The sequence below is a fragment of the Cynoglossus semilaevis genome, chromosome 17 (assembly GCF_000523025.1).
Source record: "Cynoglossus semilaevis isolate Cse_v1.0 chromosome 17, Cse_v1.0, whole genome shotgun sequence".
In the NCBI taxonomy this organism is placed as follows: domain Eukaryota; kingdom Metazoa; phylum Chordata; class Actinopteri; order Pleuronectiformes; family Cynoglossidae; genus Cynoglossus; species Cynoglossus semilaevis.
This window is the reverse complement of record NC_024323.1, coordinates 3,338,353-3,353,925: the sequence shown is the minus strand read 5'-3', so window position 1 is coordinate 3,353,925 and position 15,573 is coordinate 3,338,353. Positions and strand designations below refer to the sequence as shown.

Here is a 15,573-nt window from a genome sequence, read left to right as displayed (position 1 = left end):
ATCTGCAGTACTTATGCTGGATTGTTTACAGTTTATGGAATTTCTTCTGCTCCACCCAACTGCTGGATAAAGAAATAAAAACTAAAAGCAATTATTTTAGGATAAAATCAAATCAATACATCAAACTTTCACAAGATTCATTCACAGGTTTTCAGCCACTTTTTTTTATTTGTAGACTTCTCTGATCTGTTCATTTGAATTACAAATCTAATTTAAACATGCTCAAATGAAAGAAAAGATTTACATTTATATTACTAAAAACAATAGGAGGATATTTTGCCTTGAAGGAATTTGTTGTGTCCTGGGATGTGTGTTGGTAACAGAAACAGAAGAGAAAAAAGCCGGGCACCAGAGATATGGTGGGGGTAAAAGTGTAAGTCAGTCATGGTAGGAGAAGCTTTTAAAGTCCATCTCTGTCTCAAGACGAATAACATCCGTCAAGGAAACATAGTTCTCTGTGCTCCACCACAGAACTGTGCCTCCTTGTCAAGAACAGGAAGTACTGAAAGAAATATTATGGTCAGCAGGACAAGACCGAGAGTTTCACCGGCAACAGCTGGCATAGAAATTAAATAGCTATTAGTCACTTAAGAAACCATTAAATAATAATACAAACATTTGATAGGTTGAACAATTATTGTTAAAATATAAATTACATTAAAGCACCATTTCAAGGATGAGGATAGTAAAATAAATAATTGGTGTATTTTCATATCAACAGTACAATTGATGGTAATGTAAGGCTACAGTCACACTCAACAACCCTGCCCAACAGTGTGACAGGAACTTACATACAGAACATCTAAACAGGAGAACACTCACAGGACTCATATAATAAACAGAAAATAGAAATAAAAACTATGATTACAATATAAACAACATTTAATGTTATCATTAATCACTGTTCAGTTTCTCTGACGGGATCATCACCTGTGATGTAACAACAAAATGGTTGCACAACAAACATCTTTAAAGCAGTTTCAAATAATGAAATGATAATATTTGATCTCATCTGCTACTATCAATTAATAAGCACAACTGGCGTAAAAAGAAAAAAGTAACTTCTCTCAGTCAATTGTCAGAGCAAATGTAACTAATCCCCTCAATTGCTATGTATGTGTATATGCATATGCATATTTTAGTTAGAGTTACATATATACAGATATATACACATTACATTACACATATACTAACACATATGTACACACACACAGACACGTATGTATGTATGTATATATGTGTGAGGTTTGGGTCAGAAAATCATTTATTCCCAACACAATTTAGCTTCATGAAATGGAGCAGAGATACCAGACACGTCAACACACTATGATGTGTTTTGCAACACACTGATCCCTTCAGACCTGTGTGCCAAACACATTCACACAATAGTAGTGAGTAACGCACACATGCATGCACGCACACACACCCATATATATATATATATACATATATATATATATATATATATATATAAAACACATTGTGAGAAAAGGGCTTAGGGTGTGTATAGAAAGAGAGTTTAAAAACATCACAAGAACATATGAAAGAATGCGGGCAAAAGCTGCCTTTTAAACCCACCAGTACACGTACCAGCAGCCACTGATGGTGCTCCTGTCCGGTCACCACACACTATAGAAAGATTGATACCGTATTACAGTACAGAAAGAGGGTGTTTACAGGGCCACAGGGTTCCAAAAAACTGTTCTTTTAGTTTGGTATTGTCAGTAAAATCTAAAAACCTATACCGTAGCTAAAACACACAGATAAGTCCAGCTTTACATAAAAACCTGTACAAGTAATAATACTGTTTATCAAAATATATATTTAAATTGTCATTCATCTGGCTTTTATAGCTAAAAGTGTAAAAAGTGTGAACGTAACATTTTTACAAAACCTTTTTGTGGTGTGTACAAATCAGTCAGAGTATTGGAGATCCAAGTCTACTGTACCGTCTGTCACCACCAGCCTCACTCGTTTGGGTTTTGTGGCCCCCACTGAGTGAGATGTTGTACCAGGTCCGTAGTGTGGTGGGCCATGGGATTCTCCAGACTGGCATTGCTGCTGTCCATCTTTCCTGCTGTGGTCCTCCTGACCTTTCAGCCCGGAAAAACTACCCAGGGAAAAAGACGGTGGGTTTGAAAGCTGAGTCCCACAGGGCTCAAGAACCAATCGTCCTTGTGTGCCTGAAGGTTCCATCAGGCAATGGTAGGTGTAGTTTGTTGAGCCCAGTCCAGGATAACCGTCAGCACCATCCCTGAGACCCAGAGTCAATGAATGATCGCCACTAAAATTCAGTACATAAGGAGGTCCTTGGTAGCCGTAGGGGAAAGCTGTTGAGGCTGTTGAGGGATGGCTCTTGTTTGCTGGTGCTGGCGTATTAGGAGCTGTATTGGGGATAATTTGAGAACTATTGTGCTGTGACATGGGCGAAAGAGAGGAGTTGAAGCTAAAATCAAACTGATCTGTCTGAGCAAAACAGGGCTGGTGTTTGTCTGAAGATAAAATGGTTGATTTGTCTACTTTTAAACTCTTGTCCTGTGGCAATGGTAGACTTTCAGTTGCTTTGTTAGGAAAAAGGAACGGTCTTGTCAGCGTAGAGAAGTTTCTGTAGGCCATGTTGGGTTCTCCACTTTCCGGTTTATCAAATGCCATCCTAGGTTTACTAGAAGACTGTGTAAAAGGTGAGTTGGTTTTGCCAAGATGAGGGATGGCCCTGGCAGATGAAAAAACATGGGCAACATCTTTTCCAAATCCCTGAAATGAAAATGTACCTTTATGATGGCTGGCTACACGGGGATCAAGTTTCTGAGTCTGGTGGGGTTTCTCAATAGAGTCTGATTTAGTACCACGGGTTGTGGAAAGAATATTGGGGCTGCCTGCAGCTGTGGTGTCTTTACAAGGTGCACTGTACAAGTTCTGACTCTGGCTGCCTCCCTGATACTTAAGCACCCTGTGAATAACGGTAGGATTTTTTTCATGGAAGTTAAATGGGTTTTCTGAAAGATTTGTTTTTTTAACATTAGAAAACTGAGTAGAGAGGAGTTTAGAAGGCATTATAGATGATGGAACTGTCTTTGTTAGGCAACTCTGGGGCACTCCTTTAGCAGTGTTAGGGTGACTGTGGCTAAAGAAAGACTGAGATTTGCTGGGTATTGCCACACGATGGAAAGGGCCCTGGCTTTTTAAGTTGGTCTGAGGTTTAGGTTGGCTGATGTTGGGTTTGACATGAACTGAAGGCTGCGTTATACTGACAGGATTATGTGACGTGGCAGAATGCGAGGTGGTACCAAACAACCGAGGCTTGTTGACAACAGAGAATGGCTGACTCTTGAGGTCCTCTTTGGATGGCCTAATTCTTGGAGCTCTACCCACACTGAGGGTTTTAGCAGTTAAGTCAGAGTTGCTTAAAGATGAAAAGCTAGGAAGGATTCTGTTGGTGGACAAATCCCTTCCTTCACAATCTGAAGAAACAGGGTCACCTTTAGTAGATATTAGACCAGGAAAAAACGGGAGATCTTCACTGGTGAAGTTGGTTTCTGGACTGGGAGGACCAAGGTAGGGTGTCTCAGCAGTCCATGTATCTGATGGGCTATGAGAGAGGGGACTGCTGAAAGGATCTGTGGGTGGATCCAGCAGATCTGAGGGTGAAGATGGGAGGATGTTCTGTGGCTGGTAATAGCCCTCAAAGTTGAGATACTGAAAGTCCAAAATGTCATCACAGCAATTTGAGAAGCTTGGCTCACCGGAAAGCATGTTTTCTGCCGTGGGGAAGGACGTAAACTGGGAGACTGGCTGAATGACAGAACTGGAAAGATTTAAACTGGACGGAGGCTTTTCAAGAGTCTGAGATGAACACAGACCTTCAGATAGTCTAGACAGACTGTTGTCAATCTGTTGAAGAGAGTGACTTAAACAAGTGGTGGATGTCTCTACAGGCCCAGACTTTCGCATCCTTTCCATTTTGGCCCTGTGCTTCTTTCCACTACCATTAAACTCTGGCCTTTCAATAATTTTATTGGCAGCTGCGGATGAAATGTCAGACCTATTGTCGCCAAGAGGAGAAGAAAGAGACAGTGGTGACAGTGATAAAGAGAATGGCAGTGGTTCAGTTTTCATAGAGCCATTGTTGTTTACCCTCTGAGTGGAAGAACACTCTTTGCTGAGCTTACATGACTCCAAATGCTCTTTCTTTTGTTTTCCTAAAACATGATTTCCCATTTCTTTCTTAAGAACAGAACCTCCTATAGGTTCTGTTGGAAAGACCTCTAGGCTGTCCACTTCCCAAATATCTTCCTCTTTCCTACGCAATTTAATTACTGGTAACAAAAGACCATTTGCATTAAATTCTGGCTCCTGCTTCTGTTGTGACCCATTTTCAAACATGCAACAATTGTTTGCAAAACAACCTTCAACCTTTGTGTTTTGAACAGCACCTGACGGAGTCTGCCTGTTAATTTTCTGATACTCAGAGTTAAGTGTGTCCTGACCTACAACCTCCAAATCAGACTTCCGTTTTTTTGGACCCTCAATGGTTAATTCACTGGTTTCATTAAGACCTTGACCTTTCACTAGTTTTGTGTAAGAGGACTTAATGCGCTTTTTATGAAACCTGTTACCTCTTCTTTTTAAAAGGAGAAATTTGTTCTTTGACTTCTTACTCGCCTTCACATGAGCACGCGCTGCCTCCATCTCCATGTTTAAAACTGATACAGAGTCCATAATGGCTTTAAATGGATCACATGTCCCTGCCTCGTCTTTTTTTTCCCTTTTCAATAACATATTTTCAAAAAAACCACTTTGCATTTCCCATAATTTACCTTTCCTTCTTTTAAATCGGATCTTAAAATTAAGACTAGGTTTTGTCTCTTCCACATCACTTTCTTGACATAACGTTTCCACTTCTTCATGCTTTTTTTTTATTTTTTGTGGGGATTGATGGAGTTCGGCTTTGCTTGAATGCTTGTTAAATTCTGCTGGACTCCTTTGGTTTTCCTCTGCCAACTGATTTTGTGTCTGATCTTTGTCAGAAGCGCCATCATCTGCTTCAACATTTGACCCTCGGAGGTTTCTTGAACAGACTCGCTTAACTATGGTGGCTCTGGGGCGTAGCACTCTTTTAACAGCATTTTGTTTTGGTATTCTGTTTTGGGTAACCTTGTGGAATTTCAGTTTGTTACTCTTACTTTCCCCTGAACCACAGGTAGGTTCCTGGCTTAGTGCTGCAGAGGAATTGTCCTGCAATTTCTTATCAGCTTGACTTGAAGGGTTCAAGCCTTGTTTTGAGTCCAACTCCACATCGCTTCGAAATGTACGTTTCTTCAGTGGTATGTTGGACTGTATGTGTGTCTGTGGATTGTCTGGGAACATATTATTTGAAACCTTTGCTGTCACTGAGTATTTTTGAGGTAGTGGACTTGGGATGGTGTCCGTAGGGGCAATATGCTTCGGAGACAAGTGGGGATGCAAATCATCCTCCCCAAACCCAGTCTTACTTTCAGCTGAAACATCTTTGCTCAGGTGTGCCCTGGTGCCACATTCATTCCCCATTTTTGTTTTTGCCATTCTAGATCTTAAATTTCGTCTGTTTAGATCATGCCTCAACACTAGATTGTTCTGGCCTTTATTTGTTTCTATCTGTTCTTGCTCCTTGAATCTTTGCACACATTCTAAAGCTTGAGAAGTAAGCCTTTTTAAAATGTTTTCTTTTAAGTTTTTATTTTTTAATATATCAAAAAGAACAACTTTTGCACCATTAATGTCAATACACTTTGGTTGAGGTGCCTCCTGTTTGTCTTTGCTACTCTCTATTGCAAGTCCTTTCTCTGTACCCAAATCCTTGTCTTTAGTGTTCACACTCTCAGTTAAATTCTGATTAGGACTTTCCTTGTTAGAGACACCTGCACTTTCAGACTCAATCATATCTTCGTGGGCTCCATTGGTTTCATCATTCCTAACTTTAGGTGCATCTTTTTCCTGTTTTTTGCCCTCTTCAGGTTTGCCTTTTGACACTCCAGGCTGTGTGCTTTGCAAGCTTGTTTTTTCATCCTTTGGCAATGTTTGAATTTCAATTACTTTTTCACTCATCTTTTTCTCAGCCTGGCATGATTCACCTGTGGTTTCATTTGCATGTCCATTCCTCACATTTACTTTATCAACAGCCTTAAATAACATTTCCCTCACCCCTTTGTTGCCTTCAGCTGTGCAGATCCCTGCTCGCCCATCTTGATTCTGTTGAGCCCTGGACGCTCTTTTTGTCTGGATTGTCAGAGGTGCTGGTCTTGGACACTGGCTCTGCTTGCTTCTTGTTCTTAACTCCACTTTTGCTGGCCTGTCTTCGGTTGCTTTTTCTAACTCTACACACTGTGGCAATGCCACTCTCCATAGGTTTATTGTAAGGTATTGCTTAATTGATTTTAAAGGGTTGTCTCCACAAACTTTTACTTGGGATGGTGTTTGGTTGTTGTTCTGCAAGGTTTCCTCTGTGTCTGGGCCTTGAACTGCAATAGCATCACAGCATTCAGTGCTTCTGCACTTCTGGTCGTGACTTTCAATCATCTCTTGCTTTATTGCACCAGCATCATTGCTCTTAACAGGGGGACAAAGAGGTGCCATTTTGTCCCCATTACATGACTCCCGTTGCTCTTTGAGCTCAGTTTGAACATTCTTTCTTGTACTTGAAGTGGTCTTGGAGTGAGCCATTGTTATCACTCTGACTGACCTTCTACTAGGATCAACTCTATTAACTACTTTTTTACTTTTTTGATTAAATGCGACACAATTCTGATTGAAAGGCTTTAAGTTGACCTTGCTGCTGTTTCTATCACTACAGGAAGTCAATTCACTTGGTTTTTTATCATTCCTCTTCGCTTCCTCCAGTTTCTGCAGCAGGGCTCTTTCTTTGCTATTGGGATCCTTACAGTTGATCAGAAAATCAACAGAGTGGTGTCGTACTCTGATGCTGAGTTCCTTCAGTGTAACCTTGGACAGAAGTGTAATTGTCCTTCGCTGTTTGACTGTGTTGAGCTTAAATGTGTGCTTGCCTGACCGTCTGTGTTTCTCTAGTTGCCATTGCTTTTGTTGACTCAGTTTTCTGCTCTTCAAGGCATTTCTTCTCATTTGCTGGGTGAAGGAATTCCTTGAGGGGATGGCTATGAATGAAACAGATAAAAATGTTGGGTTTTTTTGTAAAGAGTCTGTATATTTATTGTAAATATTATGTTTATATAATTAAAATAAAGTATGAAATGTAAATAAACAAAGTAAATCTTTGAATGTTTTTTTTGCTCTGCATTCAGGGGATGGAGTAAAATAAGACATAGAACCTGACTCTCAGACCAAAAATATCTTATGAGATAAAACAGGATAAACAGACAACTTTCAAACAACTTTCTAGTTTGCAATGAGAAAATAATTTTACCATTAGTCATTCCTCTTTTTCAAATATTGCACAGGAACTGATAGATTAGCTTCTCCATATTTGTTTCATTAAAACTTAGTCATAGTGTACTAACAGTAGTTTTTTAAACATTATTTAATAATATAAAAAAGACAACATTTCACTTGTTACCTTTAAAGATACCTGAGTGTGATCGTGGTATTAGTGGTCTCGCAGGAAAATGGCCCTTCTCCCGGTGATGGCGAAGATATCGCTCCCTCAGTCGGTACTTTTGGCCAATAGGGTCCTTTGTTTCTTCACATTCAGGCTGCTTCCCTTTGTGTTTGAAGTGACCTTCTCCGTTTCTAAAAATTATTTAAAAAAACGTTTTTTCATTCCATTCCATTTGTTAAGAAAGATGATCTTCAACAGCAAGTACGAACTATAACACAGGAAAGACAAAGTCTGAGGAGGACGGACACACCTCTCACAGGTGCAGCATTCACACATTTCATTGCCTTCGCCAAAAAAGCTGGCACCGTAGTAACACGTGATCTCCTCCCCTGGTGATATAGGACGAATCACTTCAACACAAGCAACGTTCTTCTCACCAGGGATGAACTGGGCAGGGAGATGAAAAAGGAAAAAAAATTGGAAAAACAAAGAGACAAAGACTGACATTCCCCTGGGATCCAACAACACATAATGAGATCATTCAGTTTTTTGCAACACAATCTGTCTATCCTTATAATGTCATTTATAAGAGTAATAAATCATTTTAATGACAACAAAACATTAGTGCATGTGATAAATGAAAATATTTTATGGATATTACCTTGCAGTTGGGTTTGCAGTCTTCAGCGCAGGAGAAAACATAAAGAGACAAACAAGGAACAATAATCTTGTTAATGTTTCAAATACAATTCTCCTTTCAGTGTGATGTGTAAAACTACTACCCTGGGAAAAATGCATTAAAATGACAGACTTTTTTTCCCCAAAACTTCAGGAATTCAGGATCTTATTGATTATAGATATATACACCTGTGAAAAGCAACAAGCACTTCTGAATGTAATTGAACTATGCTCCATATATATATATATATATATATATATATATACACACATATATATACATATATATACATATATATATATATAATTACATAAAAACAGCATACAAACAGCTTGTGATTCATTTATTAGTTATGTGTGTGTATGTGTGTAAGTAAGAACAACACAATAGTTCAACACCATGAAACTGAGAACAGAAAATAATTAAACAAAAACTGCTTTTAATCAATCCTGCAAAAGTGAAAAGGGGAGATATGAATTGACAATTAAAGCAGATTAAATGTTAGACGAATGTTGGATATATTCAAGGTTCCAGGTTCAACTTCATCACCCTCTTCTGTATATAAAGGACACACAATCAAAACTACATTTGGCTTTCGTCTCTATGGCGTGCAAAGATAGACTAAATAAAATAACAAATGGGCACAGAGTAAGAGCTATGACAGCAACACTGACATGAAATTTAGAAGCATGGACAAGGATATGTATATTTATAAATACTGTTGAATATTGTAAGAGACTGAATTTTGATTTTGGCTATAGTGTAAAAGTGTTAGTACAGGTGAAAGGAATCTGTAGAATATGTTTCATAGCTGATTCACTGGCCCTTACGAGAAAAACATAAGCATTACATAAAAAGTCTGAAATAAACAAACAATACTATTTTGTTGTGGATTGGACAGTGTATCTACTAATCGTACTTGTAGCTACACTATCTGTGTGTGTGTTTATACTTGGAAAGAATTAGCGTGAGACAAACTCACCATGGTTAATGAAAGCTGCAGGTCCAAGCCAGAGCTGTGCACAGCGTTTGCGTGTAGAATACATCACGCTGAAGTCATTGACTCCCGCTCTCAGCACAGCACTGTCAGTGGGGCTCAGCTCTGCTATGCAGCCCAGCAGGACCTCCACCCGCTCTCCTGCAAACCTGCAGAGCAAAAGTCGAAGTGTCATACATCTACAATTTAAACAAACACAAGAAGTTCACACTCAGTCAACCCACACTTGCTCGTACCAGCTGTATTTGTTATGCCACATGCTGCTCCCACAAACAGTGTTAAGTTAGATTATATGGGAGAGATTACCAGTGCCTTGATGAAGTTATCTTCGCTCCATTGGTCTCTGAAGAATATCTGTCACAGGACTCGATTTTCACTCCACTATCCAGCAGGAAGGCACTGAGGTAGCGGTACACCTGTAGACACCAAGGCCTGTGTTTTAACATTCTAACTGGTGATATTAAATGTGGACAAAATAATGACATAAATAAAAAGAAAGTGCTCTATATGCAATAATATTTTGAGATACTCTACTATAACCATCAAGTACTTTATGATGTTTGATTGTTTTCACATTAACCTACATGTTGTCTAAGTAGTTCCTGTCGATGGCTTCCCAAAGCATTGAAGTAGTCACCAGCCAGTTCACCTTCAGTCAAGGCCTCAAACGTAGTGTCAAAATCATGTGTGCGCTGAAAGCGCAGCAGGGTCTCTTTGAGGTTACCCCATCGTCTGATCTCTGGTGGGGGGCTGAGGTGAAGTAGGGAAAAGTGGAAATGTAAAAAGAAATTAGACTTTTACTGTTACATGACCAATAACAATTCTCAAGAACAGAAGTGTTAACTGCAGCCCTAACATTTTTGATCATTTTTATGTGAGTTTTTAGATTTAAAACTAGTTTGATCTTAAAGGTGCATAAGAATTTACACACACAGATCAGAAATTGCAAAATACTTTTCCTCCATAAATTAGAGTGATAAAAACATCTCCTTGACATGTTCAAGAAAATAGGGTTATGGCCTGCACTGAGATCACAATAATTAGATGACTTCTGTGTTTGTTGATCTGCAATAAATTACTACAACAACAATTAAAAGCAAAGTTAAATGTGGTCATTAGTTATAAATTACAACTTCAACATTTTTGACTACAGGGAATTGCAGAGATACACTGTGCTGTGGCACTTAAGTCAATTATTTCATGGACTTTAACAGTGTATTTGTTTTCACAGATGCCCAACAGGTCAGATAGTCAGATGTCTTATCCCACTGCAAATGTCGGAAATGTAAACCTTTTTTAAACTTAAACTTATCTTTATTTGTCATTGTGACACAGCACAGCACAGCACACCCTGCACAACGAAATTTAACCTCTGCATTTAACCCATCACCAAGTGAACAGTGGCAGCCGTGGTCAGCGCCCGGGGAGCAGTGCTTGAGGACGATGCCATGCTCAGTGCATCTCAGTGGCAACCTGGCAGTTGATTCGAACCTGGGGCCTTCCGGACCGAAGTCCGCTTCCTTTACCACTAGGCCACCACCGCCTCAGTAATGAGTCATGTAAAGTGTGATGTGAAAAACACAAGTACTTTAAATGAACAACGACAGCCAAAAATATATTCCTAATTTAGTTCAGTATTTGTTACACTCACTTGTACCTTTATTTTAGAAGCCCTGCATTGGGAACTTATTGTTACTGGTCAATCTGACTGAGTTGGAAACCAAACGATGATTGAATTAAGTCTGCATCTGGTGGATGGTCATGTGGTGTGTTTGACATCTTACCTGATGTTCATTTTATGTGTGCTGAACCCCAGTAAAGGGTCCAGCACCAGACGGGTAGCCAGGTCATCGGTCTCACACAGCTCCTTTACACTCATTCTAGTGCATCCGTCCATTGCCTCCCACCATCAGCATGCTGCAGGGTAGTAGTGCAATAAGGCTATGACTATGACAACAACAACAATAAACCATCATCTTCTACTGAAACACTTGAATAACGACCCAGTCTGAATTTAACACAAGACACCTAGTGCCTTAATGCAGGAATGTTAACTATGCAAAACGTTGCGCATTAAACCGTTGGGGACTGTTTATCACTTGGTCGGAATGTGTACAGGTCCCGTGTAGTTCCCGTAGCACACCTAGCTTAGCATGTCGTACAGCACAGTAAATACAGTGTGTTATCAGCTGAGAGATGAGGGGCTAACACGGGAGCGCTAGCTGTCTATTTGACTGCACCGATGTCTCAGTAGGAAAACAGGTACTGGAAGCCAGGGTTTAAAGCCGTAGAGCAAAGCGCTCTCAAAGCGATACACACCGGAGACGAGCATTACGTCGACATACCTGGGAGTCTTGTAGTCAGCGAGAGATTGGTTCGATGGGAAATGTATAGCAAGCAGTCCGCTTGCTCTGGTTTCTGTCGGTCTCGCAGTGAAACTTAGCCTAGCTGCATAACTGACTAGCTTTCCGCTAGCCCGGGCAGCCGCATTCGAAAATGGAGGAGTATCCCCGTCAATTTTGGAATTCACTGGTGTGCAGTGAATAGAAAGGTCCCACGTCGGATATTCGAGCCTAGCTGTACATCGCACACGACGATAAAATAAATCCAAAATTGTATTCGTACAATAATTATCTATAGTGTTTAGCATAGGTCTACTGTAGTAGAAAAAGTTGAAGAGCTACTCAGTCCAGTGCTACCAAACTAGTCATAGACCACGCCCACCCCTTTTCTGATTCGCTGTAGGTTAGGTCAATTTTACAAGTCAAATTGTGAGTCTGGTTTTGGACTCTGCAATTGGTCGAATTTGTACGAGGGTTGCAAACCATCTAGTGTGTGTTTAGTTTACTACTGTGTTGATAAGGGAACGGAGGGGAGTGTTTCCTCACGTACATTGTCCCCAGCTAAGAGTAGTGAAGAAATACTGTTTATACAGCAGAGACGCTCTCAGCAGCAGTTAAAACAAAACATTTCTGTCCACACAACACTTATTGTATTTACCTTATCTAATGCCAGATGCAGCAACCACTAATGTCGTGCGTATACATGTCTGAGTGCATTGGTAAAATAAAACAAAAGTGAATGTTTTAAGAAATTAAGGCGTTTAATTTATATTGCAGATGATACCAAGAAGGGCGGGTGGAGTAGGTATAAAGACATCTGAAATTCAGATGTCTTCTTTATCCTCAGCTATTCAGCTGCGCCTCCAACATCATTAATTCAATATATCTCCACATTGCTTTACTATCTTTATTTTTAAAGTGCGTGTACGTTTCATTCCATACCACACACTATTGAAATATTCTTGTAAAATCAATAAAAATCTTAGCATTTGCAATACTGGTTTGGCAACAGTGGCACTGTTGCATTACAATGATGATTTTCTTTTGTTACTCTCCACCTGCCCCACCCTTTTTGTCTGCACTTCTGAAACCACCTGTTCAAATTACATTTATCTTTGCCATTCAGTGTCAAGACATATTTCAAACATGTGCTGCAATAAACTTCATGTTTACAATTGGGTTATTCACTGAAAAAGACAAAATCACATCACTGTGTTCAGCATGGAACTACCTACCATTGTTTGCACAAATAATTTGGTTAAACCTTCGAGTTGTGAAAGCTTTGTTTCCGTTATCCTGTTTATTCCTCTTTCAGACACCACGGTGAAATGTCTACTCTCTCGAGATCATTGCTGTATGTGGTTGTGTGCACTACCAGTTGTTTTGACAATTTTGTCAACAGAAAGGAATGTGAGTGGGGGCCAGTTGCCCTCAGAACCTTCTCCACCTGGGAGATTATCCCTCGCATGAATCCCTTGTCCCCCTTTTTTCTCAAAAGAAAAAAAGCTAGAATAGTAGTACTGCATATTTCACATAGTCTCATTCATGTTCACAGCAACCACAATCTCCTAGGACGTAGGAGTGGAAAACACCCATCTTTCTATTTGCCACAAAGACTGTGGAATTTATACAGTTGGTTTCCAGACAGTTAATGACGTCACCTCCTGGGAGTCTTTTCACTGAGTTTTGTTTTTGTTGTGTTCCTCAGTGTTTTGGTGTAATAAGTGTGATCTTGGAATTTAGAGGAGACTTATTCACGTCTGTCTGTCTTCATAATTCAGGGAGATTACTCATGAGCCAAGCAGAGGGCACCAGGGTGTACGTGCGATTGTCGCACGTACAGTTAAGCAAGTTACGTGTCATTACAGTTTTATTAAGAGAAAAAATATATATACTTACATTTTTATCTCTGCCGTTCATCCAGACCAGGTTGAGACTCTAATAACTTCGTACACCTGTGGCTTTTAAAGCGAACGTCACACGCCACATCCATTTTACATTTTTTTATTTGTTCTGCTGCATCTTTGTGCAGGACTATGTACACCAAAAAACTGAAAGATTTCTATAAATTAGACAGCTAATTACAACAATACAATGATAATTCCAGTACAATTGAGTGCTTAATGAATATTTGTGATGTTATAGTTGGAAAAATGAAAACACACAAATAAAAAACACTTGTTTATTTCTACCTTTTAACAGAAACAATTTGTGTTCATTTCAAAAAGCAGATAAACGAACTGTAAATTTCTGCTTTTTGTTTTTATAAGCAATACTGACAATCAACCATTTATTCTCTCTACCAGCAACAGTGTATTGTGCAGAACATCCCTGATTGATTATCTAAAAAATCTAAAATAAGATTAGAGATTAAAACAATTAAATAACAGATTGGAAAAAGTGGGAAAAGAATAAAAAATTAAACATTAAGCAGGAATATTTACAGCGAAGGAAACGTAAATATTAATGGTCATTGCTGTACCTTTCAATTAGATGCAAAGTTCTACAAAGTTGTATACGTTTATATGGATTCCTGTATGAGTCATCTAAGTATTTAGAATAGATGAAGACAGAGTTACTTTGAAAAACTTGACCCTTATTATACATATTTTATCCTTCTAATGTTTGTGTTACATACATTTCTTTACATTACTATCACATATACTATACATCTCATCAAAAAAAGTAAAGCCATAAAAAGCAGATCTTCAACATTTTTTTTTACAAATCAAAAGAAACAACCTTTAGAGCAGTGGGTCGATGACCAGGATGGCAACACAGAGCTGAACACACTTGTTAAAGGGAGAATATGCAGGAAATTCAGAAAATATAAAATAATAAATACTTTTTAAAAATTAAAATCTATTTCTACATATCAACAGTGACAGAGTGGCCTGTTTTTATCCTCCCTGGCTAATTATGGGCTGAAATGTTTACCTGAATGAGCCCAGCAGGTGTCAGTAATGCAACTTTAGCTGCCACTAATCTCATAGTAGAAGTAATTATGAATTATTTAAATGTTTTCATCTTTAATTATAATCAATTTTTTGAACGTGTTTTTAATATTAAAAATGAAAATTTAGCATTTTCGTATTTGTGGAGGCTACTCTAAAAAGATACAACAAGGGCATTCAAACTGTGTTTACAGAAACCCCTGCAGGAAACCCCGGGGGCGCTAAATGTTCTGTGTGTACTACACCAGCACTAAACACAGAACTTCCATATTCCTGCATACTCAACCTCTGAATACCTCAGAGAAGTTGTAAGCTAACTGAGTGGCACAGAACCTGTTGTAAAGGTGCTTTGTATGCTTCATAATACACAGAGTGAGTCACAACACTGAACTTCCTCACTTCCTGAGTTGATCTTAACGGGATGTGAATTATTTATGAGCACACACATCTAATATCGTTGCTTTCACACCAAACACAACACCGATATATATAATACCTGATGCAAAAATGAGCTGCACTGTATTTAAACTAGTTTGTTAGAAAGCATAACATGATGCCATTTTTTTGAGGTACAGATTAAAAAACTTCTGACAGAAACAATAGTGGATGAAATAACTTTTAAATACTTGTCTTTATATTTACTTCAACAACTCAAAAAGGGTGACATTTTTTGAAGTGTGTATTAAAACATTTCACGTGAAAACTGGCGTTAAAACCAGGGTTTTTGTAGATGTTTGCAACTAAATAGATGTAAATATAGATGTTGCACACAAACAAACATTTTAACCTCTCACAACATCTGAGATATAAAAACTGTTAGCTTACCAAGCTGTTGTTAGCTGATGTTTTTAGCTTACGGAGCTGTACAAGAATTCACACTTGGCGGAAGAAATCTGGCAGTGGCAGAAAATGAAAAGTTGTAGAAAGAAAATAATTAATACATTTCAAATTTTCCCAGAACAACTGCCAAGATAATAGTGAATCACTTAGGTAGAATTGTTTCAAAAAAGAAAGTCATCAGAGCACAAGTAAGGAAAGGGCTGAAAGATGGC

At 38.8% G+C, this 15,573-nt stretch overlaps 1 protein-coding gene across 2 annotated transcripts; it reads right to left on the bottom strand.

Annotated features, from left to right (window-relative positions):
• Positions 1 to 140: 140 nt before the first annotated feature.
• Positions 141 to 11,964, bottom strand: kmt5c (lysine methyltransferase 5C). 2 transcript variants are annotated; one of them, XM_008329378.3, is made up of 9 exons: positions 11,571 to 11,964; positions 11,010 to 11,142; positions 9,810 to 9,975; positions 9,532 to 9,641; positions 9,211 to 9,374; positions 8,211 to 8,230; positions 7,860 to 7,996; positions 7,580 to 7,740; positions 141 to 7,148 (listed from the first exon to the last, which is right to left on the bottom strand). In XM_008329378.3, exons 2-9 carry the CDS (start codon positions 11,120 to 11,122, stop codon positions 1,915 to 1,917), a joined length of 6,105 nt encoding a protein of 2,034 aa, XP_008327600.1. In that variant the 5' UTR covers positions 11,123 to 11,142; positions 11,571 to 11,964; the 3' UTR covers positions 141 to 1,914. The 2 variants fall into 2 exon arrangements, with proteins under 2 accessions (XP_008327600.1, XP_008327598.1); XM_008329376.3 differs by having other exon boundaries at positions 7,568 to 7,740; positions 11,571 to 11,963.
• Positions 11,965 to 15,573: the final 3,609 nt, after the last annotated feature.

Coding starts and splice junctions, on each gene's coding strand:
- kmt5c (XM_008329376.3), bottom strand. CDS start 11,122: ATGGACGGATGCACTAGAATGAGTGTAAAGGAGCTGTGTGAGACCGAT. Junction 9,976..11,009: donor ACACATAAAATGAACATCAG/GTAAGATGTCAA, acceptor ACTTCACCTCAG/CCCCCCACCAGAGATCAGAC. Junction 9,375..9,531: donor ATAACTTCATCAAGGCACTG/GTAATCTCTCCC, acceptor TTTGCTCTGCAG/GTTTGCAGGAGAGCGGGTGG.